The following is a 26,950-nucleotide window of genomic DNA, read 5'->3' on the forward strand; positions in this document are numbered from 1 at the left end:
TGAGGACAACATTTTATGTGTCATGGGTTCGATACCACAACTGAGTTGACACAGCCCTCTATGCTCCCGAGGTCAGATCAGGAGTGTTGTCGAAACATGGAGGTTATCACCAAAACTTGTATCTTGTTTTTTGTTACATGCTCACCATGCGATGTGTGCCCCAGAGGTAGGTGTCTGCGTCAGCAGAGGCTGATAAAATGAGCCTCCCAATACCCTTGACTAAAGCACAGCCTGCCAAATCAGTATCCCCTTTCAGTCAGTGCCCTCTCACCACTCACCTGCCCGGGGTCTGGCCCTATGTTGTGCAGCCTCCACCGCCCTCAAGTATAGCCTGGAGCAGAGTGTAACCGAACGGAGAGGGGTCACTGACATCAGCTCATGGAAAGTTAACTTAAAAAAAATATTGGGTTCAATGGTGCGTGTTGTGAATGAAATGCGTTTGTGAGTAGATGAGTCTGCATGCAAGCTTGAGTGTGTGTGAGTCTGCATGCACGCACATGGGTTTGCATGTTTGTTTGTATGATATAGCAATCCTACCGTTTCTCAATCCCATTTTATCATAGGTAGCCAAAATACACCTACAGACTGGCCTGTTGAAAGACAATGGATTTTAGCAATAGGAATACATAAAACCTGATTCACAGAAGTGTTTTATAATGGCGCAATCCCATAGGAAAACGTTCCATGAATCAGGCCCATAATTTCTACATCCTATATTTTATTTCTGATCAATTAATATGCACAATTATTCAAGCATCTGTCTGTGAAAAATTGGGCTCCTGTGGTGCCGTTTACATTGGACTGCAGAAACCCTTCAGCATACGCAATATAATACATATTTCTACAGCCAGATTATGAATGGGCAAAAGCCAATTCACTTGTACAGCCACAATATTAACTATGATTTTTTGGCTTATTTAACTTACTCTTTCTGATCCTTCAAACCCTTCAGCTAACGTTTCCTCATCAGATGAAAAAAGACTTTCCTTCACACACTCATATTTCTACTATGGCTGTCGGTTTAAATGTATGTACATCCAAAAGGAGACATGGGCCCCTGTCCTGAATTTAAAGGACAGCCAGTCATGGTAAAGATCACTGTTAACCCTGCTTACCCCCCCATGTGTATGTTACATCGCCTAGGGCCTAAGAGGTTTGAGACGATCACAGCATCAGCTGATAACTAAGTAATAATTAAAGAGGGCATGGAGAGATGCTTCCTGAAAATATAGCCAATGGGTATTGAGTTTTGCCACTTTGGCAGTGGGGTTTACTCACCCGCCTTTACACATGGTGCAATGAAACTTGAAAGGTCTTCCACCAGACTTGCACAAGTTACTTCAAACAAGCTACCGGCTTTCCTCATGGCATTGCAGCACACCGCTAAAAGCAGAAATACAGTTTCAATATCCCTCTCTCTCCCTGCTGTACATCAGGGTCGGTTAGTGAGTTCTTGCTACTGATGAAGGCATAGAGCAGATGCAGTGTGATGGCACGCCCCTAAACACTCACACAACTTGCTAGAGAAAAAGGCCCAAGACACTCTTGCAAGGATAACAAGCTTTATTTCTACAAAAAGAAGTGTGTCAGCAAAGAACTCTGCTGCCATGGAACGTTCTGGCAAAAAGGGTACAGGCAGAAGCTTACGAAGCGATACAGCGTCATAGATTTTGTCATTACATATAGTGAAAACCTGCATGGCTGGTTGGTGCGACCGTATACATGTCCTGCCGGCTCTATAAGGGATGCCATACCATTGGTCCCAGCCCAGTTCGTCCGTCTTCCATCAGGTGGGGTCTGCTGGGCTCATCGTCTCCAGGGAACCAAGGCCAAAGGAGCAATTAGCTACATTTGTAAATAGTGCTATTCTATCATTATATAGTGCACCGCACCTGGCATGCTCAAAGACTAGCACAGGGGGAGTCTCGATGGTCACACTAACCCACACACACTTCACTCATCCCCATCATGTATTTTGGCTTCCAAGGCTTCTGAATTTGCTTTTGAACTATAATGTATCCCTCCCTGTACCTCACATTACAAATCATGTCATTATGAATTAAAGGTGGGACGATCATGCTCTTAGATCTTTTATGGTGGATTGGTTTATGGTTGGTGGTCTGGCGTCAACTGCTTTCTTGGAATTCAGGGGTCTTGGGACTGGGGCAGATGTAGGGGCTCTAACTCGTGGTTGGCTGGGTGGGGGTTGGAGGTCTGCTTTGGTCTGTGTCCGATAACATGTACACCATGGCGCCCAGCATTGTCTCATGGTTTTACAGGGCGCATTCTTTCTTAGAACAAACACATTGGCAGCAATTGTAAAATAAAGAAGGGTTTATGTGGAAGTTAGCAGCATGGGCCTCTCTCATCAGTGCTTGTGCCTATTCAGAGTTCTCCTTTAGGCTTGCAGCCTGTGCCTAACACACTAAATACTGCATGGCCGTGCAGGCCCTATGCTTCGACTATAACTGCTTAATACCTGCAATATGCGTCTGCTTATATACACGCACTATGATATGATATGATAAGTGATTGATAACGCGCCTGTATACAAGTGGTTCTAGGCGCGATGTCTAAATGTCTAAATTGCGTACAATATTATGATTGTGTGAGGACTTTTAAAACGACACCCTCCCACCTGGACTATTATAGTTCTTCCAATGGGACTCACCTCACCATAAAGCACCTCCAAGGGTGGGATGGGTTTGCTCCCTCCCAACAAGTGGCTGCAGGTCAGACATCTTACAAATATTTGTGGTTGTCTCTCTGGCTGCCACAAGGTGTGCATCTTTATAACAGGATAACAGGTGCACTTACAAAGAATCTTACCACCTAAATACAAAACACCAAAATTGTGTCGTGTTCTAAAACCGTATTGACATCAAGTCCAAGCACACATTTATTAAAACTATTAACCATCTAACACACAACCATGTTTGAGGCACCCTATAATTTATCAAGGACAGATTTTACTAAACCATGTTATACATCTGTGCTTTCTGATATCGCTTTTTTCAATTTCTACTCAGTGGAGGGAGCCTACTCACAAAGTCCCCCAGTCACCAGAAAGCGACTCTCCAAAGAATTCCAGAAAAACACCCATTAGCCTGTAGAAGCAACTCAAGAATCACTGGTCCCCCTAATATCACAATATGTAAACAAACTCAGGAAACCTCCACTCACAAAGATTAATTTTAGCAGGGCATTAATAATACACAAAAACCCCACAGAATGTGTATTCCCTTTTCACAGAATAATTAAAAGTGCAATGAGGTTTTATTGACTGGTGTGGCAGATTGTGCATCACAGTCAACACATAGAGCTGCTGGTTATGGCATTTTAGTTCTGGTCATCTCTGCCAAACGTTTTTAGCTGAATGATGTTGTAAATGTTTTGTGATGTAGAGTCCTTCTGTGGCGCAATGTGCTTTTTTAATGTATATTTGTACTGGGGTCTTCAGGGCTCCTTGATGCCCTGGGGCGCGTCAGAGCGTTAGCTATGGTGGTTGGGTCTGGTACAAGAGTCACATAAGATGTTATGTAACAAATGTCTTACATTCTTTCCTACAATTATACGACCATTTTTGGGTCTTCCAAGTATGCCTGCAAGTAATTTACCATTCTTACACATAATGTTGACCAAAGCATATGTAGGGTTTGCCAAATGTTCAGGTAATATGCGTTTAAACAATTGCAAAGACGTCAACTGCAGTCAGTTGCTTAAGAGACAGACAGCTGTGTCTTTTTACATTAATCACTCCAATGTTCTGTGCAGTGTCCCATACTAGTTGGTCCCAGAATAACCTTTTTATAATAGTCTTGACATATATTGTGGACACAATCACAAAGGTTAACAGTGACACATCTAGCATACATTGAAGGGTCAGGCATCATAAAAATAATGTAGAATGCTCCTCTGTATTGTTGGTCAACATGGCACCCATCTATTGGATATTTTCTACTGTTATTCTACGAAACAGATTGTAAATCAGACTTTTACGCTGTTTTTCTCAAAAATGGTGCTATAAAAATGCACCATTTTAACCCATTGCTTAAAATAAAAATCCCAGGGGACTTTGCCTCGCAACTCTGTCGCAAACCTTAATTAGGGCACAATATGAACACACCTCTTATGAAAAAACTCCCCCCGCAATGCTGCCTGAGAATAATTTATAATGAAGGTGCCCCCTCGGAATTCCCCACCCCCTCTAGCACCAAAAGCTCACAGTTACCGTAGTAATGTAATTGTCTTATTACAGGGGAGGAGTAATGTTACTAGTAACTATAATTTATGTGACAATTACCCCTACCATATACGATAATGACATTTCAAGTCACTGAGGAATTTGTGAGCAAATAGAGCAAGAGCCAAAGGTCAAGTTCCTTTATATGGTCACGGGAACCCTGACTTGCAATAGCCATTTTACATATTGTAGAGGGTATTGTATTCCTTATGATACATGGCCACACACTGTCACCCCCCTTAATACCTGGCTTTGTGCTTGATCAAACGCAAGAGGTCTTCCAGTTGCTGATACATCTAATCAATGTAGAATCGGCTTGGATTAAGAAATAATATCCAGCTTCTAATGTGTTGCAAAAAATGTTTATGCAATTTTTAAAAAATGCATCTAAACCGTTTTGTGCTTTAAAATAACTAATATCATTCAGTTGGATGTTTGGCCTCATGTGTTAAATTCTATCAGTGCACATAATAAACATACTACCATAAACAGCTCCTTATCAATGAATGGCTGCAAAGTGTCACAGAAATCTATTATACAGGTATTGCAGACTGCCATGCATAATAAGGACATTATTGACAGGCTTTTCTAAGGAAATTGCATAATCCCACATGTTGTCTATCAATGTTTTTACTCTTCTTTTAAATTGGCACTATCTTGTGAGAATGATCAAAGTCATAACAAGTCTGTGGAACAATGGACACTTCATTTTCAAATGTCCTTGAACTGTCACACCTGCTGACCATCACTTACAAGTTTAGCACTGTGGAGTCCACACATGGGCGCGGGACATGATCACTATGCGTTACTTCAATTTCAGGTGTGAGGTTGAAGGAGTGCCAAGAGTGGGGCACAAATGGGCCTCCCTCGATGTTCGCTGTTGCAACATCCTTTGTACACTCAAGGGAAAAGTTAACTCTCAACACCAGAATGGAGGCTATAAAGATTCAATGTACTTACACATTTGCACCAGTATCATCCAGGAACATCATTTCACCAAAATGCCAGGGGTAGCAGAAGTGATATCACATGACCCATGGCCTCTGATGACATCACAGGAAGTGATGTCGTTTGACCCCACCCTGAAGTGACATCACGGGAAGCGATGGAATGCGACCTTTCACCCCTTGACAAAACAGGAAGTGGCATCACATAGCATTGTTCCTAAGTACACTACAAAAAATATGGTTATGATATCACTATAATGGGATATACATTTCATTCAAGAATGGATCACCATATGTATCATTAATATCAGTGTGCATAAGCCCATATTGCCAAATTACTGTGAATCCAAGCAGACGTCCAAGGTCATATGTGTTATATGCACTTAAGCTTAAGTGCTTTATATAGAACAAATATACATACAATATCACCCAACCTGTGTTGGTACTCATTTAGCGACCTCAGAAGAATGAAAGGCTGAGTTGAGGTGTTTAAGAACAGACTAAGGGCCTGATTCATGGAAGTGTTTTATAATGGCGCAATCCCATAGGAAAATGTTCCATGAATCAGGCCCTAAATCAGTGAATCACCTGCAGAAGTGTGCCTGAACAAACCTTTAATGAGTAAGCAATTATTGTATAGAATTCCAGAAACACACATGATTTGTTATTCCTATTTTTTTATATTTAGGGTCACGGCTCAAAGTGTTACACTTTTGGAACCCCATGTTATTGAAGAGGCCCGAGCAAGAAAGCCAGCCACTCCAGAAACAAAGAGCCACAAGGCACCCGCCACAGTACAGGAGTTTACAATTAATAAAAAACTTTTTTTTAGGGCTAGCATGGGAGACCTTAGGGGTTGCAGTTGCGATCCCTCATAACCCCCAAATGTGTCCCTGATATCATCTTTATATACTTTAGATCTTTTCTGAATGTTGCTTCCAAATCAATTGCAAGTCTGGATTGTGCATGTATATTTATTGATTGAACAAGCGGTTTGTACCAGACACAATTACATCAGAGAAACAATAATATACAAGGCAATCCTCTACCAGGTGCCTTACATCAGAGTAAATAACGCTAACAGGTGACTGACCAGTTGACATTAGACAACACTGTGTACATAATCCAGGGACAGTGCAAGAGCAGGACAGACAGAGGTTTGAGAGGACTGGTTGTGTAAAAGGTCATAGTAGCAGGTGAGCCAGGGACAGGGTCTTAATGGTGGGGAATGGTCAGCCAGGGAGTAACAAGGATGCATTTCAGGCTGTGAAGGCGTGTAGGTGAACATTTATAGGAGTGGGTGATAGCGGTGTACTGGGTGTGGGGTGAATTGAATTGAATTGATAGTTTATTTATATCACGCTCGTACACAAGTGTTTCAGAGGTAGAATGTTCTATTGAAGTAAAGAGGGAGAAGGTGCAATCCTTTGGTTTTGAACATTTAATAGCACTGTTTGTTCTTGCACCCTCGGGTTCCCACTTAAACGTGCATTAATTGCCGCTCACGTGCGGCAGATGTGATTATTCTACCTACAGCAATTACGCAGGAAGTGAAGAGCAAATGCTCAGATTTAAAGAGCTGAAATGACATTGCTTCTTTGGGGGAATTGATCTGGGGTCAGTGAACCCACCCTAATGTTGCAACATGATTTTAGTCCTTAATACTGCACACATCAGTATGTATTCCTTATTCCTCGGTTTGAGGGCACCAAGGGCCGTCTGCATGGAGGTGAAGGTTGACCCCCCCACCCCTACAGTGCCAGCCAAAACGTGTCTGTTGGGTGAAAAGGGAACGGGGTAAAAAAGAGCAATGAAAGGCAAGAATGGAAAACGAAAGGGTTACAAGAACATACAGGCTTTTTCACAACATGTAGGGAAATTTAAAGAAACGAGGGTGAATGATAGTGAAAGTTAGGATGAATGTATAATTTATATTGTTTGAATCAGAAGAAAATCTAATCAAAAAAAGGGACACGAGCCTCCTTTCCTGGCCAGCAGAACTTTCCTGGAGGCGGTCGTGGTATTTTTTTAAGTCCTGCTGTGGGTGCCTGGCAGACTTCAGATGGGGTCAAGGGTTCCTGGGGGTTGTGGAAGCCACTAACCAGATGCTCCTATAAGACGGTATCCTCTTTCCACTCACCTGAAGTTAGGCGGTTCCCCTACAGATAGGTTCACCTGTAACTGATTAAACATTTCCAGGAAAATGAAATACAACCTTTTTGACAAATCAGATGGATGTAATAGAATAGAGCAGTCAGTAGGATTATTTCAGAAAAGAAACTGTAAAAGGAACCTCAGTAAACCCAATGCTACAATATAAAACATAATCATTTTAGATGAAAAGTGCAAACGTTCACCACAAAAGCAGATTTTGCACGCAGGTACGGCACTATGGAAGTCGAGGTATTGTATCTCGTGGTGTGTTCAGTGCAATGCTGTGTCTCTTTGCTGGTTGGGATATCAGAGCAAAGTTCAACAGCACGCCAGCCAGAAAGCTGAGCTCTCCTGCAGGAGGAATGCAGAGATTTCCAATTTCCTGTCTGCTAGTCACAAGTCATAATAAAACTCGACTTTATGTGGCCGGATTTCCTGTCCAGATGAAAGGGCTGAGCATGACTGGCTCCCCACTAAGCATGTTCCCGTAATGCTGCTGTCTGCTGATCTTCCACTTCAGGACCTCCTTGGGGTTCAGGGTGGCAGCTGGACTGGATGAGTCAGGTACGGACGATGCCGCCTGAGAAGAAGGACCCTTGCCCTCTTCACAGCCACATCTACTCGAAACAACATGGTCGCGAAGTGAGTATAAAATCATATCCTCATGCTTTCACCAAAGTAGGGAAGAATGTTTCGTAGACGCGGGCAGCGTGTCAAGGTTACCACAGAATACATGTGCTCCCAGCAGCACCCACATATTTGCCAAATACTCTGAGTATCAAGACCTTGAAGCTAGATGTACACCTCTGTTTTACTGGAACTAAAATAAAAACAATAAACCTTATTGACATTAAAAAAAATATATTTCTATGTTTTGGACTTTTGTATTACATACAGACTGTAAAAGTTCAAAGGTCCTTGACTGCTGTTGGCAGCTGGTGCTTGAGTTAACCTTAAAAGGTTTACTAAGAGCGAAGTCAAACTCAATAATAAGGTCTTTTGAATCAGGCAAAAAGTCCCAATGGAGTTGAAGGGTCAGATTGACAGAAAAGACAAAGTTGGGTCAGAGTGCCCCCAGCTTTCTGCTCTCATCTTCTGCACACCCGTCCCATGATTCATAGGAGGGGCATGCGCTCAGGGGGAGGAGCTGACTGCGGGCCCTTCATGCAAATGTGAGTGCTGAGTGTGCGCCCCTCCATCATCCACGTGGGGGAAGCACTGGGATAAGCCTGTTATCCACATAGGAGCCAGGTGCACATTTGCAATGATGGACCTCAAAGGACATGCCACTTTTCTTGTAGTAAAATCTTTGTATTACAGCTCTGCATATTATATATCAAACATTCCAACAAAAGTGTGACTTAATGGCATTTCTACATTTCCACCACTGTGTTGTGTCGTGGAAAGGTAAATAAAGAGAAGTTCTCATGAAATGCATGAGCGTTTCTCTTTGGGGGACAGAAAATGCAGGTGGGGGTATGTAAAGGTCACTTCCTCTATTGTGCCTTTCCGTGCACATGGCATATGAGAGGGCATGTGCGCCACGGGGCAATGGTGCCACAGAGGAAGTGTCCCAGAACAAATGTCCTTTGTGCATCAGTGATGCTCACGAGAAAGCACCTTCCACGATGCTGGCGCTCAGCCTGACCACACACTTTGTAGGTTACTGGAATGTTCTTGCTCAGTTATTAACGCGGGAAGATTCAGAGCTGTGAAAACTGTCACCTGCAGAATACAGCTTTTCCCTCGCTAGTGTGTTTCCACTTGGTGCAAATGAGGAAACATGTGGAGTAACTTTGCTGAAAATGTTGGGGGCGACATGACATCTGGAGAAAAGGTGCCCCAGTCAAATGAATGGGGACAAAATGGTGTGCCGTGAAAGTTGGGGCACACACACACACCCCTGTCCCCCCTAAAATTACGCCCTTGAATTGTGAATCTGGTCCACGTGGGCAGGTTTCTCCAAAGACCCGGTATAATAATCGAGATGGCATAAGTTCCCAAGGGATCTGATGCAGTTTGATACCGTGTGTACTGGAGCATACAATTAGTTCGTGCACCGCTACAAAAGTGGTGCATACTCGCAAATGGCAAACAGGCCCTTTTGTGACAAACTGTTTGAGAAGTACCCAGGTTTTTTGGTAAAATGTGTTGCAAATTGTTCATTTTACGGAATATGTGTTCCGTGACAGTGGACAAAACTGCAAGCTGCACAGCGAAGTTAGTCATCAAACTGCCACACTTTGTTCAAAAGACTGTTCCACTTCGAAAATACAACGGGCCCACACTAGCATGCAAGGCCTGTACTTCGGGCATTGCCTTAATGCCCTCTAGGCTAGTCCGAGGCTGGATATTATAATTAGAAGCCACAAGCAATTACTGCTGTTGTTTTTTCGCTAGTAGCATATGTGTTCCCAACATTACTACACCTGCACGGCCATTTTCGAATTGTCGTGTGATGGTCCAATTTAAATTAAATTGTAATCACTTTGGAACTGCTATTCAACACAAGCTTCCATTTGCAAATGTCCGCTTGCCGCCTTGTACACGAGTGAACGGGGTGAAGTGTGAAGAGCATGAACGTGTAGCACTCTACGCATTTACATGAAGCACGGGGGGTGGGGTCTGGGGGGGTCATATGTCAACTCCAGTTCACAAATCTGTGAAGAGTAGTGTGGCTAGCCGGCAGTGCTTGTTTGGATTGGCATCGTCTGTATTATCCCAATTATATGCACTGCGAGTGGAACAACATTTCATGCAATATGTCTAATATGTGGCCTTTGTCGTTTTGTCGCGCTCAGGTGTGGTTCCAGAACCGAAGAGCAAAGTTTCGCCGGAATGAGAGAGCCATGCTGGCCAATAAAAACGCCTCTCTGCTGAAATCCTATTCTGGGGACATGACAGCTGTGGAACAACCAATAGTACCTCGACCCGCCCCGCGGCCCAACGAGTACCTATCCTGGGGCACGGCCTCTCCATACAGGTGACTGCATTGGTGGACATAGTAAACATCTTTTATCTGTTCATAGCGCCAAGATACCGCTGGTGGTGGCGGCGTGTGCTCTACCAGCATGTCTGCTATGTCATGTTATGCTATGTTATGTTACTATATGTCTCCAATAGTTATCAGGCACGCCTATTGTTCTTGCCAATGAGATTCATTGTATTGTGGGCATGTCAGGTGATGAAATGTTGTCAGTGCATGTTCAACATACGGTGCCAAACGCCGATTTGCTAAAATCGTCATTTCATAAGGTGACCAAAAATGTTTAAAAAAAAATATGTGGGTGCCAAACGCGATTTGCTAAGATCGTCATATCATAAGGTGGCCAAAATTATTTTTTAAAAAAATGTGTATAATAGCAATATGGGAATAGCAACAGCATTTCATCGTTGAATTTAGGAATGCCTAAAAAAAAAAGGAATGCAAGCCATTACAGGAACAGAAACAGTGACGGTATACCAATTTCCCCAGCATGTCCAGCTATCTTGGCTACATACTTTAGCAGCAAAATGAAACATGCATATTTCAACTCAAACACGCATTGGCAAAGACAACAGTTTGGGCTTTTGTGTAAGCATGGGGTAGGCACTTGACAGGCCCTGCCATAATTGTACTACCTGGCCATATGATAGTAATAGCTGAAAAATGTTGTGAGTACCTGGTTGTACGATGTCAGTGCCACGAAAATGCATCTCTCATTCGTATACAGGAGCCAAAATAGTTGGCTTTTAATGCTTGCTTTTAACAGGACTTCACGTCAAGCAATTGATTGGAAAACATAATTCTTGGTTAAGACACTTTATTGCCTCAGGAGCTGAGCTTATTTACAGTTGCAAGTAAACCATTAGCTCCCAGAAAACGGTTTAGAAGTTCCATTGCAGGTCCCAGGCAACTCACAGTCCGACATTACGGTCAGTGTTTTGTTTAGGGAAGGAGGCAGTGGGTGGGAATGGCATTAGGGATTATCAAGGCCATGGACGGTCAATGGGAAAAGTAAAAAGCCACCAACACCCATAAGCTCTCTGTTGCCCGTCACCTCTCCCACCCATCCTATATGTACTCAAATACAATAGATTCTGCTTGTTGGAAGAGCTGAAGCACAACAGTCTTTCTTAAATAAATGGTATAAATGTTGCAATTTGGCTCCCTCATCCTTTTGAAAAATAAAACTTAATGGTAATTAAAGATAACACCCCCATAAGGGGTCAGGCGGCCTCTGAGCCAATAATGAAGCTTGGCACAGGGTCTTTCCCTTAGGGAAAATCCCCCGTTCTGAGCTTCCTCAAAGTGGCGTGCTGCCATCTTCCCTGCAGGGATGAAGGTAAGTGGTCTCCTGCACCACCGTTCTAATCCACCACCTTCAATTTCCATGTCCCTCGACCCCTCCTTCCTAACTTCCCTCCCACCCCACATACCTTCCGCTTCCTCGTCCCTCAGCGGCAGAGCGATCGCTGAGTTCCCAGCGCTTCCCTAATCACATCAATGGCCACAATGGAAAGTGAGAAGGGACTACATATAGTTCCTTTCTCCCTTTTCCAGGGTGGCCATCTTGTTTTGTAGTTTTATTTAGAGTTGACCTGGTGATACCCCCACCCGTTGGGATTTATTGCTTAAATATGTAATTCATACTGTATGGACATACTACTCACTGTAAAACTATCCTCTGAAACTAGAATAATAAAATAATGGAGTGCTGAAGAATGCAATGGTAACTCTATATAATTGGTGCAGGTTCTAAGCATTTCAGAGCTGTGGTAAGACAAATATTCCTGAGTGATACAATAAATTCAATTTTTATAAAAGATAGTACAGTTAGAATGCCTAGTGGAATGGCAGGTCTGCGGTCAGGAAAAACATTGTTGTATAAATATGAAAAAAATGTGTACAATGGTATCAGAACTGAAAACGTGGCTCTTTCAGCAATACCTGCTGGACAAATAAAAATCACTCCCTCCCTCCACCACCAGTACTGCGTTACTGTATCAATCCTGATGTAAGGTACTTCGCTGCTCTTGAGCCAGGTCCGTGCTATAAGCAATAAAATACAATAACAAATATGATGAATGGAGAATCCTGGTACGGCAATGCCGGCGGAGAGCATCTGCCACGCCTTTATCTCCAGATGCAGGTGTAGAGCCATGGGATCTGGGGATAAGGCTCACCCAACACCCAGTGGCAGGTTGCTTCTGCGACCTTTTTATTATTTATTTTTAAGCGAATTTCTGTTATGAGGGGTAAAGATTTTGATGCAAAAAGTTAGACAACAAGAATATGATGTTTGATTGGTTGAGCGATAAGATCAATCACTCCGAACAGGGCCTATTAGGAAGCTATGCTCACTGGAGGAGGGGTAGCGCTCCTCCAGCAATGCTCTTAGGAGCAATTCCGAGTCCCCAAGGAAATATGGGCTATTAGGGCTTGTAAGGCAAAACAAAAGTGTCTTAAAAGAATGTTTTGAAAGGAGCACAACAGAAATACATCCTAGAGATACATACACATGGAGTAACTGGTGCTCGTTAAACGTGCACTTTTCTTTGAATATAATCTCCGTGTTTTTGGTTCAGAATATGTGTGTAATAAAACGTGTTAGAGTTCTTTCGAAACAATGTACACCGGCCACATTTACAGAACATCAGTAGTTGAAGTCTTTTAGTTTGCATGATAGCAGAAATTGTGATCATAACAGTAGCGATGATGATTGCAAAAAAATAAAAGTTCATAACATGACCAACGGTGTTGGTACTACTGCATTTCACAAACAATAATATTAGCAGTCTATAACAGCAGTAATATCAACCACAACATTATAGTCCGTTGATTAATACATGAAAATAATAATTACAATAATATTAATAATAAAGAGAATAAGGTTTTTTGTGAAAACATATATTCACTTTACTTTTTAATGTACAGTATATATATAAATATATATATACTGTACATTATATAATAGGTATATAATACACTACAAACATCGATTTAATTAGTAGCAAACCTAACATCACAGTTTGGAACCACTGATTTAAAGATTACAGAGCAATACAACCTTTCAGTTCCTAAGATGTATGTATGAAGAAACATCTCCCTGATGGCCCAATGGGTGGTGGGTATTCAGTACCATTCCTTCTAGACTGTCCATGCTTATTTATCCTTCCTTAATGGGAGCATGCAAAAGCACAAAAGCACAAAAGCACTCTGTTAAAGGGGAATGCCGCATCCATATGTATAAAGGCCCACTTTCAATTCTGTGAGTGGCTTTGCCTATTTATTTATTTCATTTATTTCTATAGTTGTATGTTAGTTCATAGACCTTTAACAACTGTATCAACAAACAACTTATTCTCACAGCAACAACAATACATAATAATCATACATTCATCATATACATTCCTATACAAAGAGAAATGCATTAATATAGATCCAGTTCATTTTGTTAAATTCCTATGTGTACATCTCATGGAGCATACATAGTATAGTTAAGTATGTCGCAGAAACATCATAATCTTCATTCCTAGCTATAAAGTGCATAATTTAAATTAATAATAATAGTACCCTCAGGTAATATTTAGAGAGCAGTTATCATCCACATAAGCTTATATTTAGACAGAGGAAGACGAATTTTGCTTTATGATGTTCCACTTCAATTCAGCTACAGTCCAAACCCTATAAAGTGCAATGTGCAAAGAATTCATTGAAGAATTTAAACAAAATTGCCAAAAATGGATAGAGGCTATAGTGGAGTGACAATATACATATTGATTATATAAGTTATGGTACCAACTCTCAAGCTTGGGACATTATGTTGGGATATGTCTCACGGTTTCAAGAGATTCTAGATTGTTACATATCTTGCAAAATCTCTGGTTAGTATCAAGTTTCCTTTGGGAGGCATATGAGGCTCTCACAGGTAGTTGGTTGGTTCGCATTAGAAGTCTAAACTGATGAACTGCGGGGCTAGGGCATCTGATTAAGTATATTTGAGGTTTTAAATATGAATATACAATTCATTTGCCTATATGAATTGAACATAAAGCACATCATCCATGTAGCTCTGGCCTGCTCAGTAATACCAAAATGAACCAGACGTGCTAACATATACATAAATACTCTTGTGCTTACAGTGTATTTTATGTAATACATCAACCGTTATCCTTAGCAATTAAACTATTATCTGTGTTTTAAAGCAAGTGATTTATTGGAATAGAGTAAGATAAAATATGAAGAAAATAAATCAGAAGCATTGGCAACACCTCAATGCCTGGACCTTAATCTGTGCCTGCAGCCTTCCTTGAGGTTCATCTCAGTATTCCAGAAGCATTGGCACCAGCCCAATGCCTGGACCTTAATCTGTGCCTGCAGCTCTCTTTGAGGTCCATCTCAGTATTCCAGAAGCATTGGCAACAGCCCGACGCCTGGACCTTAATCTGTGCCTGCAGCTCTCCTTGAGGTTCATCTCAGTATTCCAGAAGCATTGGCAACAGCCCAACGCCTGGACCTTAATCTGTGCCTGCAGCTCTCCTTGAGGTTCATCTCAGTATTCCAGAAGCATTGGCAACAGCCCAATGCCTGGACCTTAATCTGTGCCTGCAGTTTGCCTTGAGGTTCATCTCAGTATTCCGCTGTATGGAAGACAAGTTACAGAGAGATCCATATCCCCGTATGGGGATTTACTCACTAAATGGACAATTGAAAATGACCCGAACACTGTTGTGTTTTCTTATTAGACCCCTTTCAATAAAATGGGCAAATGATTTTCTACAGCTGGACAGAAAAGATGAACACGTTTAACAATGACTAACCATTTCCAAATGTATAGCAGTATAAAAATAATGCTGTGGCTCAAAGGTTGCAGAATAGCCCATATACATGATCAAGATAGAAGCCCCCTCCTACATACACATATATAAATGAATTACTTTCCCAGGACAGGCCATTCCTCGATATTCACCAGCCAGAACAAACACAAGTTGGGTGAAATGTTGCTGATAAAAGAGCTTAGTAGACTAATGGATGCTCTCCAAAGACCTGCATGTAACCTGTAGCTAACTGGTTTACATCTCAATGGATCCAGTAAGATGACTGCATTGACAAGTCATAACCAATGAAAATAGTGCTTCAACTTCTAAAGATAGCCTTGGCGAAATTGTATAGATCATTCTAACACCTGCTACATATGGACATGCACATGCCTTTGAAATACAGTGCTTCCACCCCATGTAAGCATGAATAATCCTGCCAGATTGTGAGAACCTCAAACCACATGGCAGGGCATGGCAAGGCATAGAGAACATTGGGTGGATGTGATTACAATCAAATATGGTCACTTGAGGACCATATCCCTAATTTATTTTTCAGGAGGTGTCCACATGGACCTATCATTTACAGTGACAAAAATAATTTGACTCTGAAACTGTCAGTCTACAGAGACACCATTTAAAAAGTGGATGGAATAGGATAAACCTCATCAATATTTTATGATGGCATGACCAAATTTAAGATTTGCACACACATACATGCACACATGAACGCGCACATTGACACACACACACACGCACACATGGTTCCTTTATTGCTTATGACCTAGCAGCAGAAATGTTCAGCCAAAATATTTCTTCTGAAATCAGTGTGTGAGAGTCTTTCCTGTTCTACGGCAGGTAAGTTGGTACGGAAAAGATTTGGCTCTATTCATTAGCAGATGATATACATGTGCTTGTTATAACCAGTGTATAAGCCAGACTTTGCCCTTTCTGCTGTCAAGAAACCAGAATCGTGCACAATTGTCGTGTGTTACAGGCCTGAACTCCTTAAGGTCTTATTGATGTGCTCCCCAACAAATCCAAAACATAGACTTAGAAAGACAATCATTCACTGTTCTTCTTCCCTTGCACCAACACCGTCTAAATCAGATGGATCCCTCTCTATTCCACCTGCATTGCAGTGCAGTTGATTGCCAAGTAGAATCACATGACTAATTGTAGGAGGCCCGTGAAACACTTCACGAGCAAAGGGATTGCATAATCTCAAGGGTAAGACAGTTTCGATAGAGAATCTAGTGTACGAATATTTAATTGCTATATCTATCACTAAAGAAATCCCTTTCTTGCACACAAACTCACTAGCAGCATTTGAAAATTTCCCATCTCACCTGAACCTCCATTAGTGATGTAATGTGATCCAGCTTCTTTCTGAGGTACATTGAATACTAACAATGTTCATATCTATCATTGAACTCAACCATGACTTTGTCTAGTGAGTCATGCATCACCAACACACCCAGATTCCTAGGAATGAGTCGATCCACTGATGGTTTTCTTATTAGTCTTTCTTTCAAATAAATCTGCACAAGAACACATCTTAGAAAGTGAAGACTGAAATGTCAGCTATATTTTGTTTTGTACTTTAATTGTTTTTTCGATTATTGATGACTTAAATATCTTATGCGGTGCAGAACTACTCACTGCTTCTCATGTCACCACTGATGTGTCGTCGTCTAGAGATACAACCTCTTGTGTAGTACTGTCTTTCACACTAGGATCTAAATTAGGAGATTACATAAACTACACGTTACCAAACAATGGCATGGTTTTATTCAGGATTAAGAACATTGTAAGAAATTAAAATTGTGTACATTGTCAGTCTTTCACCAATTAGAATGACTTTTTAGAGATCCTCTATGAGGTAGTGCCTTGCCTTGTGCTTTTTCTCAACATAAGCACTTAGGTCTTAGCTTCGGCTAACAGTAAAATGATCCTCACTGAGGTTAGCAGAGATCTGGCTCATATACTGGTTATTGACTGCACATCATTTTTTGCCTCCTGCTTCTAGTGGGTGGAGCCAAACCCCCAAGGTGAGAACATACCTGTTCCAGGATTGGTGAAGAGAGGAACTGTAAACAAATATGATCACTGGTGAGTAGCCAAACATCTTCATTGCTAGTATCAGGTAGTGTGTGGTAATCCAAATGCTTCATTCAGTATCAATGCCTGCTAGTGTATCATTCAACAGACTATGCAGCATCTGCTTCCTTCATTTTATGAGCATTTTACAGGCGCCTTTCTTTGATTAACTACATGTATTATCACTTAAATTAAATCTTGATATTCATCATGTTTCCCAGGATCTGCCTACTTACTTTTCTTTTGTTTTGATTTTTTTTTTTAGTTTATTCAAACTTTTTATTACAAAACTTTTTATTACAAAACACAAAATGCAAGCCAGAACACAGCAATAAGATCCGCAAAAAAAAAATAAAGAAACCACGGCAGAAGCCTAACCAGCCGCATTTCCTTCCAATTTCGGCGACTTTTCACATCGTTTCATCATTGGGAAGAATTTTATCCAGAAAATTAATCACCACACACGTTAGCTGGACATTATTGCTTGATAGCATCTCCAATCACCATTCCACAGAGTTACCGTTCAGAGGAGCATATTTGCCTAAAAGCAAAGATCTCTCACTTACTTTTATAAATGTTCATGCAAGGAAAGCAGAACGATTAGGGATGAGATTGAGTCGCTTTTGCAGCTGAGTTGTGTCCGTATAGCCTATTAGTACCCGGCGGAGGAAGGTGTATAGGGTGGTGGTGTGGCAGCCTCTCAGCCAATGAGGAGGCTCGGAACAGGGGCATTACCAGCGGTAACCCCCCTGCTTTTAAAAAAAATGTTCCATTCCGAAACGCCGGAGGGTTTCAGAACAGAAAAAAATACTTTTAGTACCCCGGTCTTATGGTCCTACTAATAGCAATAGGCCCCTTGCAGGGGGGGGTATTACCACTTCAGGTAATGCCCTCGGGCATTAACTGAAGTGGTAATACCCCCCCTGCCCAGGGCCTATTGCTTAAACATAACCTTCCTCCTAGATAGCGCATGAACGTTCTCACATCCTAGCAACTGGACATTTATGAGGTGCACCTTTCAAAATCTGTTCAGTCTGCAAAGATAAATACACTTTAGAGAATGAAGCCTTCTTAAAAGGTACTTCACAACTTCCTCTCCATGCACCTTGGATGAATTCTATTGTCCTGAAGTTGTAGCGAGCAGTACGAATGCATCTTATTCACTCAGTGTACAGATTTCAACAATGATCTAAAATGGTGGGTCATGCATGGTCCTATGGAGACCGCTGTGGCTCATTAGAACTCCAGGATCTCCTTGATATGCAAGCTTTCCAAATACCATCTGTTTGCTATTTGCCTGCACTACATAATCTCGTGCGTGAAGCACTAGGTGGATAGAAATGCTGAAGTGGACTGAAAGCTAGAGGCACTCTATGAACCCTCTAATGAGGCAATCCTTTCTACTTATACATGTTGACTACATGACATTACTTATAGCAGCCGGTCATTCAGGCACAGTATTCAGGAAGCTATCACCTGGGCTTAGGCACTGTGATGTTTACAGCCTGCCACTATGCCAAAGGGTGCAGAGCATTTGAAGACAAAAAGAGAACAATTAAAAGTCACTAATGTCCACACAATACATTACCAAGACTCAAATAGCAAGACCACAAGATGATTAATTACACACAGCCACATTCAGTGGAAATTCTCTAAAGATCCCATCATGAAAAACATCAGCTTCAGAGTTGTGACAATAGCCCTTTTATCTGCGATGACGTGAAATCCAGTACTTCAAAGTTACTTACTAAAGCTTCACCTCCTAACCTCAAGCAAATAGTCAAGTATTGAGGGAGCACTCCATGAACAGTCAATCACCCTAAATCTGTGGAAGCCAAACTTACTTTCATTGCAGTGGATCTCTTATATACCAGCTGTACTTGTATCATATACTAAACTAGCGATCACTTTCTCCAGCCCTTTTCACTTGTTGTCTATCTCTCTTTTTCTGTTCCAACCTCTCTCAGCTGCTCTCTCGTTAACTTTGTCTCTATCTCTGTGGGCGAGGGTTGCAGTGTCTGGTGCGCCCTCTCTGTCTTCTATCTCTCTGCAGTCTGGCGTGCTCTCACTGTCTTGTCTCGCTCCCTGAGTGTGGCACCAACCCATCCGTGGCCAGCATGTCGAGTTAATCATTGCCTTGGTGCTCACAGAAGAAACAGATCCCTGGTTTTAATGCAACACTTTCCAGAAAGGGAGGGCACATGTCAGTGGGCCTGATTTAACAAAAATGTTTTCAATGGGACATTTTTGTAACTCAGGTCCTCTGTGTTCTCTGCAAAGGAAGATAATAAAAAGAAAGGAAATAGCTTAATTGTACAAACATGGTAAACTATCCCAATACAAATGACACAATAATAATGTCTATTGATCACTTCCAGCGCCTAGTCTAGTCATAATAAGAATGGTATACATGTCTTACTGAGGCAAGGCACATTATCAAAATCTAGAATAACTATGTGCATATTTCTCATTGAACTCTTTCAAAAAATATACCTGGAAGAAAGGCAAGGGAACAATTGGTACCGGTAAAAGTTATTGGCTGCTTTGCATAAAATCAAAGAACATTTTTGAAATATTAAAATGATCACAGCTTCCTATAATGAACCATCAGGCCTGTGATAATGGGGCTGTGTGCCTGAGTCACTAGGTACATGGTGCACGTAGGTTTGCTACTCAATCCATCTTTCTCCACATTGACCCTGATATTAAAGTGCTTGTAACTGTGAACCGTGTATATTCATTTGGACAGATCCAGCCTAAGTTTGCAAGAGGAACCCCTGTTAGGGGCAGCCTAATCTTAGGGTAAAGACGTCTGTGTGCATGTTCCGTTCCCATTAGAGGCAGGATCTTACAATCTTAAACATTCAAAATGAGGTCAAGATAATGCTGCTAAGAGACTAAACAATGTGTTTTCCGTTGGTTTCTTACCAAAGGAACCGCATGCACTCCATGCTCATTCTGGATCTCACGTGGATGGCTCTTGCACTGTAGAATAAAGACAAGAACATAAACATGACCCAGCACATTTATACTAAAAGGAAAGACGGGAAGTTTAAAGGACCTCTGTTCTGCATACATTACACTCTTTCAAGAAAAGCAGACTGAATTAATGCCGCCTGTAGTAGGTACGATCATGTTTTAGTTGCTCGCTCTTTGATGTAGTAATGCTCCAAAGCTGTTCAAAAGTTTCTGTCAATAGCTGTAAAACTCCTTTCAGAGTCAAGCCTTTGGAGAGCTGAACACCATGCAAATATGGCTCATCATTTATTACTCTTAAGTTGCGGAGAAAAGTCACAATGGATCCTTTTTCAAATGTCCTTATCTAAATGGAAGGAAATATTCCATATGCCATCCCCCTGTTGGACAAGTTATCTCCATTTGTCCGGACAATCCTTGTCCTTCAGCATCTAGATCGGATGGGTATTGCACAGATGATTCTAACAGTAAGACTGTTGTAGAGGTTTCTGAAGTGACATTGGTCTCCGAGGGCTGAGATACTCTCCACATGCACGGCAACCTTTTCACCGCTGGCGCTCTTCCTGAACTGATGGTGGAATTGCATCCATTTGCAGGTACACTAGTAATATACATGTAATTATGAGTTCTTAGTGATATAATGCTTCTGTTCTTGATTGAGCAGTTCATCCGAACCTATCGTATGACCCTTGGCAATTTGTTGGGGTCTCACCAATCTGCTTTCTGCACCAGGTTCAGCACCATCAGTACCAAGACTCTGGTACCCTTACAGTGTTTGATGACTCTCATTGGATACCAGTTGCAGGGTAATCATTCGTTTTTGGTACTGTTTGAGATCTTCAATACAGTGGATCAATGGATCCTTTTGAGGAAACCAGCAGCCCAAATATAATCTGCGGGCCTGATTATTAGGTGGTTTGTATCCGTGCTTTAAGATGAATATAAATACTGGGGGTTGACGGCAAAACGTCTGCAACCATCCTCATTCCCTGTGTTGTCCTACAGGGGTGTATTTGGCACCTGTAGTGCTGAGGTTGCATGCTGAGAAACCTCTTATCACCTTGGGCACTGATGCCAAAGGGTATGCATGTCTCAGAGCGCCACAGAGCTGGGATAGCTGGCATCTGCCTTGATGCCGTACGCAAATAGATGGTCATCCACCACCTCATGTTGAATGCCAGAAAAACAATAGGCCTACTGTTCTCATCCTCCCCTTCCTCAGCAGTGGTGCAGTAGTGTTGGGTTGGTTCTACAGCTGCTAGGATTACTCTTGTACTGGTCGAGCATATGAAGACTTTGGGATTCACAGTAGACGTTCGCTTAACATGCAGGGTCATATGATCAATGATCCTGCAATCCTGCAGAAAAAGTTCAAATATGACATATTTAGTGAGGATCTGTGAACAGCTATCATGACCTCAGTGATCTTTTGTCTTTGCAGTTGGAACTCGAGCTGGCACTTATCCCTCAGTCCTCAATGGCTCCTTTGAAGAATCTATGTGATCGCTGCACTGCCCGTAACTGTGGCGATGAAAATGTCGACGCCAATAACGGCTTGGCACAGTGATCAAATAGATCACTTTACTGACGGTCCCCCACACTGCATAACCCTACTCGACCCCCCCATACCACTTACCTTTACGGCGGCACACTGCTGTGTGCGCCGCCGACTCCTCGCTATCCCTGCAGCGTCGGTTTCTCCCACTTGCGTGGGTCGGAGCGGATGCCACAGGATGTTTTAAAAAAAAACATTCTTTTCCCCCGCAACCCTGCTCTGCTTGGGCACAGTAATGGGAGTTGGTATTTTGTGTGCCCCCAAAGTCGCAGTGACTGGGGGGCGCACAAATGAGGGTGACATTTTTGTATATTTCCCCTTTGAAAGTCTGGTCGGTTGATGGGTGCTGGCAAGTCTGACATTATAACTGATGCTTTAATCACTCTCTTGTGCCTCTCCATCTATGTGAGGCCACTGTTCCAAAACAGCACTGCACGATATCCTCCCTCTGAAGATGCTAGTTCCTTTATCAATTACATTGTCTTCATTGTTCTCTTTTTCTCTCAGAAAATGAGTATTTTATAACTTGTTGTGTGGTGTAATGTATTGTTTCCTTTCTTTCATCATTTATTGTATTGTGCTATTTAGTCGCAACTTGGCTTGTCTACACAATTCCCTCTCCCGAATGGCCTGGCTTATTCAATAACATGGAGAATACCATGGGGCCACAGAATTCCTGGGGGCCCCTGCTAGATTGTGCCCTGCATGGCTGTCAGAGCAACAACAGCACCTCTAGTACTGACAATACATTTTTGGGATTATTGTAGTTTCCTGTGCTGGGCTAGGAGTCATTTGTTATCAACAAAAATATCTTAATTAGTGGCTATGGTTCCTTAAAATTTAGAATCTATTAATGCTGACATTTTAGTTTTGTGTTGATGTAATCAGGGAGTTTTCAGGGCCTTCCATTACTCAGACTTGTGGCTTCAAATTGAACATATTTTCTATATGCTGCCAAGACAAGTATTTGGGCTCTTGCACACAGAGAATTGCATTAATTTATTTCTGTATTAATCGTTTCTGGACTGACATGCATATTTTAACAGAAAAAGTGCTTTCTCCCACTGTGGAAACACATTGGTAAAGCTACCCTCTGTTCCTTACATGTAAACTCTTAAAGATTTAAAAATATGTCCCCTCACTCATATATTGCAGCTTCTACACATTGTCAGATTCTAAATTCCCTTCTAGGGGTACCTAGGAACAGGGTCGAGCTGGGGCATAAAATTGTCTCGGACACCAACGAAAAAGTGGCCCACAGTTGCAAATGGGAATTCATTCCTTTTGTGACAGGCTGTTTGAGTAGTACCCAAGGGCGAGACTTTCTGATAAAATGTGATGCAAATTGTGCAATTTAAAGAATATTTACTCAGCACCAATGTTCAAAACTACAGGCCGCATGGTGAAGTAGCTCATCAAACTGGCCCACATTGGCCACAAAATGAGCCCACTTTGACCGAAAAAACAAGCCCACACTAGCATTTTGGGTTTTTGGTTCGGCATTGCCCTATTGCCCTATAGGCCAATCCGAGCCTGCATAGGAAGAGCCATGTGAACAATATAAGTCCTCTTAAAGTGACCTTTCCGGTGCATTTTGATGTGAATTTTGGTTTAGACTAGCTATTCCCACTATATGATATGCTAATATAATGCTTCACCTTTCCTCTCCCTCCCTCTCTCTCTCTCTCTTCATCTCTCTTTCCATTCTCTCTAGCTGAAATGGCCTACTCTACTCGCACTCGCATTTTAGGAAGGCTTTTTCATGCTTTTTTACACCCAGCATGGCATTGATGGCGTTTGCCCAATACAAATAGGAATTCGTTCCTAATAGTAAATAGTAACACATTAGGATCAGGAGAGAAAGATCAGAAAAGACGTACACATAAACACGCATTGGCAAAGCTAACAGTTTGGGCTTTTTTTTGTATACATGCAAAAAAACATTTGCTACATACTGCCATAATGGTGCTACTTGGTCAGAGGTTGGCAACAGCCTGGAAATGGTGTGAGTTCTCCAGGCAGTGCTTAGCAAATGCATTAAACTCGTACGTAAGCCAAAACTCTTGGCTTTGCCCAACTTTATTTTCAACAGGGTTTCAGTTCAAGGAACAGATGTTGCTTATAAACAAGTGGTTGAATGCACACTTGGTGAAACATGTTTTATTATAGTAGGAGATCATTTGCAGAATTAAGCGATTAACTCTCAGAAAAAATATTCAAGTTAACATTTGCAGGCCCTATACAGAACAGCGTTTGATGGTGCTGCATGATAGAGCTAGTTCAAAGAGATCACAGTAGCAGTGGCTTTTGGGAAGAAAGGGTTAGAATGAGTGTGGAAGGGGCTATATGGATTAATATGGGCATTAACACTCAGTGTGTGGGTAAATAACTGAAGAACACCCATAGGCTGGGTTTCGCTCCCCACATCCCAGCGCCTCTACGCCAATGTAATACTTTCAGCTTATAAGTGGCGTAAAGTGGCACCTAAAAGTCAAAATCAGAAAGGAGAAGAAAAAGGTTTGCCCTGAGGCCAGGATCTGTTTGGTGCAGACTGAGCAATGTAAGAACATGCATTTTGGTAAGCTTGCTGCTTAAAGCTATATGCCCTTATCTGCCCTCGTGAGTAGTGTATGCAAGTTAAGCCGCAGGTATTTTTATAGGCCCTCCTTTATGGAGTCCTTGAAAGTGAATGGTTTTCAGATCCCTGCCAAGTGAATTGGCACAATGGGCTGGCCTTGCCATTTGTATAATGAGGAGAAGTGCCGGTTTAATTGACTTACTTGAGTTACAAGATCAAAGCAGCTCTCTGAAAAGGAGACATTTCTGAAAAGTGGTGATGGTAGATGCCAATTTGTTTCAAGTTGCCCACTCAGAAGCACGTTCGCCCCATCTCTGACTAACATGGTCTTGGGTACCTGAAGCACGGTGGCAGTTTTATTGAGCACATGTCCTTCAAAAGCATGTTAAGGGTATGCTGGCACATTGCTATGTAGACCTTTATACAACCACTTCGAGCGGGAGTGGGGAATAACAAGAACCCCTTTCCTCTTGGCCACTTTGCCAAACATGCTCTCACATTTCTGGACCTTCTTAGTCAACTCTTTTGGGGAGGGATACAGTCAGGTGTGTTGCTAGGTCTGGAAAAGATCTGGGGCTACGCTAATGTCGGGACTCGGGGATTGCAAGCCTTTTCATTGTAGCTCCTGAGTTTCTATCCGGGGCTACAACTGAAAGACCCTGGGATACAGCCCCCTCAGCTCCCCCACCTCCTAATGACACCTCTGGGGAATGATATTTACAGTACTCTTGCACTCCCTGTACATATGCAGAGCAGCGAGCGTAAATACAAGGGAATCAACCAGACATGTATGCTGACTCTTCTTCTTGTGTGAAATACAGTCTTTCACATTACTGATCAGTGGTCAGCATTGCCCTGTGTGGATGGAGGCAATGCTGGTCTTGCTGGCTCACCCAAGCGCGCCCTGCAACCATTCAGCCACATGATTGCTGTCAGAGCCAGGAAGTGTAATCAGATCCCGCCTATTTTGTCAACATTGTTTTGGCTGCCATTGATCAACGACATTCTGTTCAATGCTGGCTGTAGTGCCCACATTCACTGCTCAGCTGGCATCAAACCTCGGTGGGACAGGTGGAATTTGGTAGAGATTCAGCAAAACGTTGCTGCACTTAGATGCTATTTAAGCAAAAATGCCTCACACTAATCCCCTGGCATTCTCGTCATCAATTCCGAAGTGTTGTACTCCGGCTCTAGCCTATTTGGGCAGGCTCTGTGGTTAAGTATCCATCTATAGGGCTTCCATTGATACATTTGTGCAACCTGCAACTATTGCATTCATTGATTGAACACCTCGATAACCCTGTAAGCAGTTAACTCTCTATACTGTGTCACTGTCAAGAACTGTTGTACTTTTCTGTGTCAAGAACACTTCTTGAACTTGTAACTCTGTAACATTTGATCATCGCGCCTAGACGCCTCTGGGTTGGGTGCACTATACAAATTGCAAAATAAATAAATAAACACATATAAACTGCCTTTTGATTGTGACAGGTTTGGAAGTGGTGCTTTATCGTTCAAGTATAGTAGTATGACAATTTGTGCATATCATAGTAGTACATATTTTAATTTAGTTCATGCCCACAATGCTAGTTCTCCAAAAGAAGGTTTACGAAGTTCAAAGTGTACATGTTGTCATCCAGCAGTGACGTTGGGATATGATAGCAATGATACAATCATTTAACCAAGTGAACATCTGAAGGCTTAAAATGTGCTCATCTTTTCTTTGTTCTGTCCTTTCACAGTGCCATGGCTACTTATTCTCCTCCTTGTGCCAACGCTGGCCCCGAACAGGGTATGAACATGGCCAACAGCATTGCAAACCTGCGACTGAAGGCAAAAGAATATAGTTTACAAAGGAACCAAGTGCCAACGGTCAACTAAGAATAAGTTCAAAAAAAGAAAAAAAACACTTGTGCACTTCCTGCATTACGAAAATAGCAGAAAGTGGACTAAGGAACAAAATGGAGAAACGCAGGGTGAATCCAATCACGGAAACACAGTTCATCTTCCTCTGGGACAATGCCACCACCTTCCCCCATTGTTCTCTTCATGCTTTGCTAGATACGCTCAGACCCTCGCCGGGTTATAAAACCTCTAAGTGCCCTTTTTACAAGAACCAAAAATCACAAGAAATTCTTTTGGTTAATTACCAACACCAAGTGCCTAGACAGACAATTCCGCTTTCCAGCGTCTTTCGCAAGCAAAAGCAATACATGTCAAGGGCTTGTCCATGCCAGAGAGACCTCCACGCCCTTCTCTGTAGTTTTTAAAATGTTGTCAGGTATCATAAAAGCACATGTTGTGATTGTATGTGTGAGTGCGGCGCTTCCTTGCCAAAGATATACACTTTTCTCTAACTACAGACAAGCAGCCACCTATGCCAATAAAGAGTAATGGTGCTCGCAGCAGCGGACTATGAGACCACAATTCGAAGTGTATCTTCAAGTTGCAAGGAGGCTGGTGTGATCTTCGGTTCAAAGTGCCCTGGTCTGCAGTAAGGGAACTGTATGTGCAAAATAAGGGCAATTCCCTCCAGAATGACAGATGCACAAGGTTTATCCATAGTTGTGATTCATAATTGTTTAAGAGAGAACCCC

General features: G+C 42.1%; 1 protein-coding gene across 2 annotated transcripts in view; it reads left to right on the forward strand.

The window, feature by feature from the left end:
- Window positions 1-26,452, forward strand: part of PRRX1 (paired related homeobox 1) — a 203,867-nt gene extending 177,415 nt beyond the window's left edge. The window contains exons 3-5 of one of the 2 annotated variants that reach the window (XM_069641314.1): window positions 10,146-10,327; window positions 17,174-17,256; window positions 26,096-26,242. In XM_069641314.1, coding sequence (XP_069497415.1) covers window positions 10,146-10,327; window positions 17,174-17,225 — 234 coding nt within the window. In that variant the 3' untranslated portion in view covers window positions 17,226-17,256; window positions 26,096-26,242. Of the gene's footprint in view, window positions 1-10,145; window positions 10,328-17,173; window positions 17,257-26,095 lie in introns of both variants that reach the window. The other variant, XM_069641313.1, reaches the window with a different exon arrangement.
- The last annotated feature ends 498 nt before the right edge of the window (window positions 26,453-26,950 follow it).

This window comes from Ambystoma mexicanum, chromosome 1q, assembly GCF_040938575.1.
Source record: "Ambystoma mexicanum isolate Mex_15411 chromosome 1q, UKY_AmexF1_1, whole genome shotgun sequence".
Lineage (NCBI taxonomy): Eukaryota > Metazoa > Chordata > Amphibia > Caudata > Ambystomatidae > Ambystoma > Ambystoma mexicanum.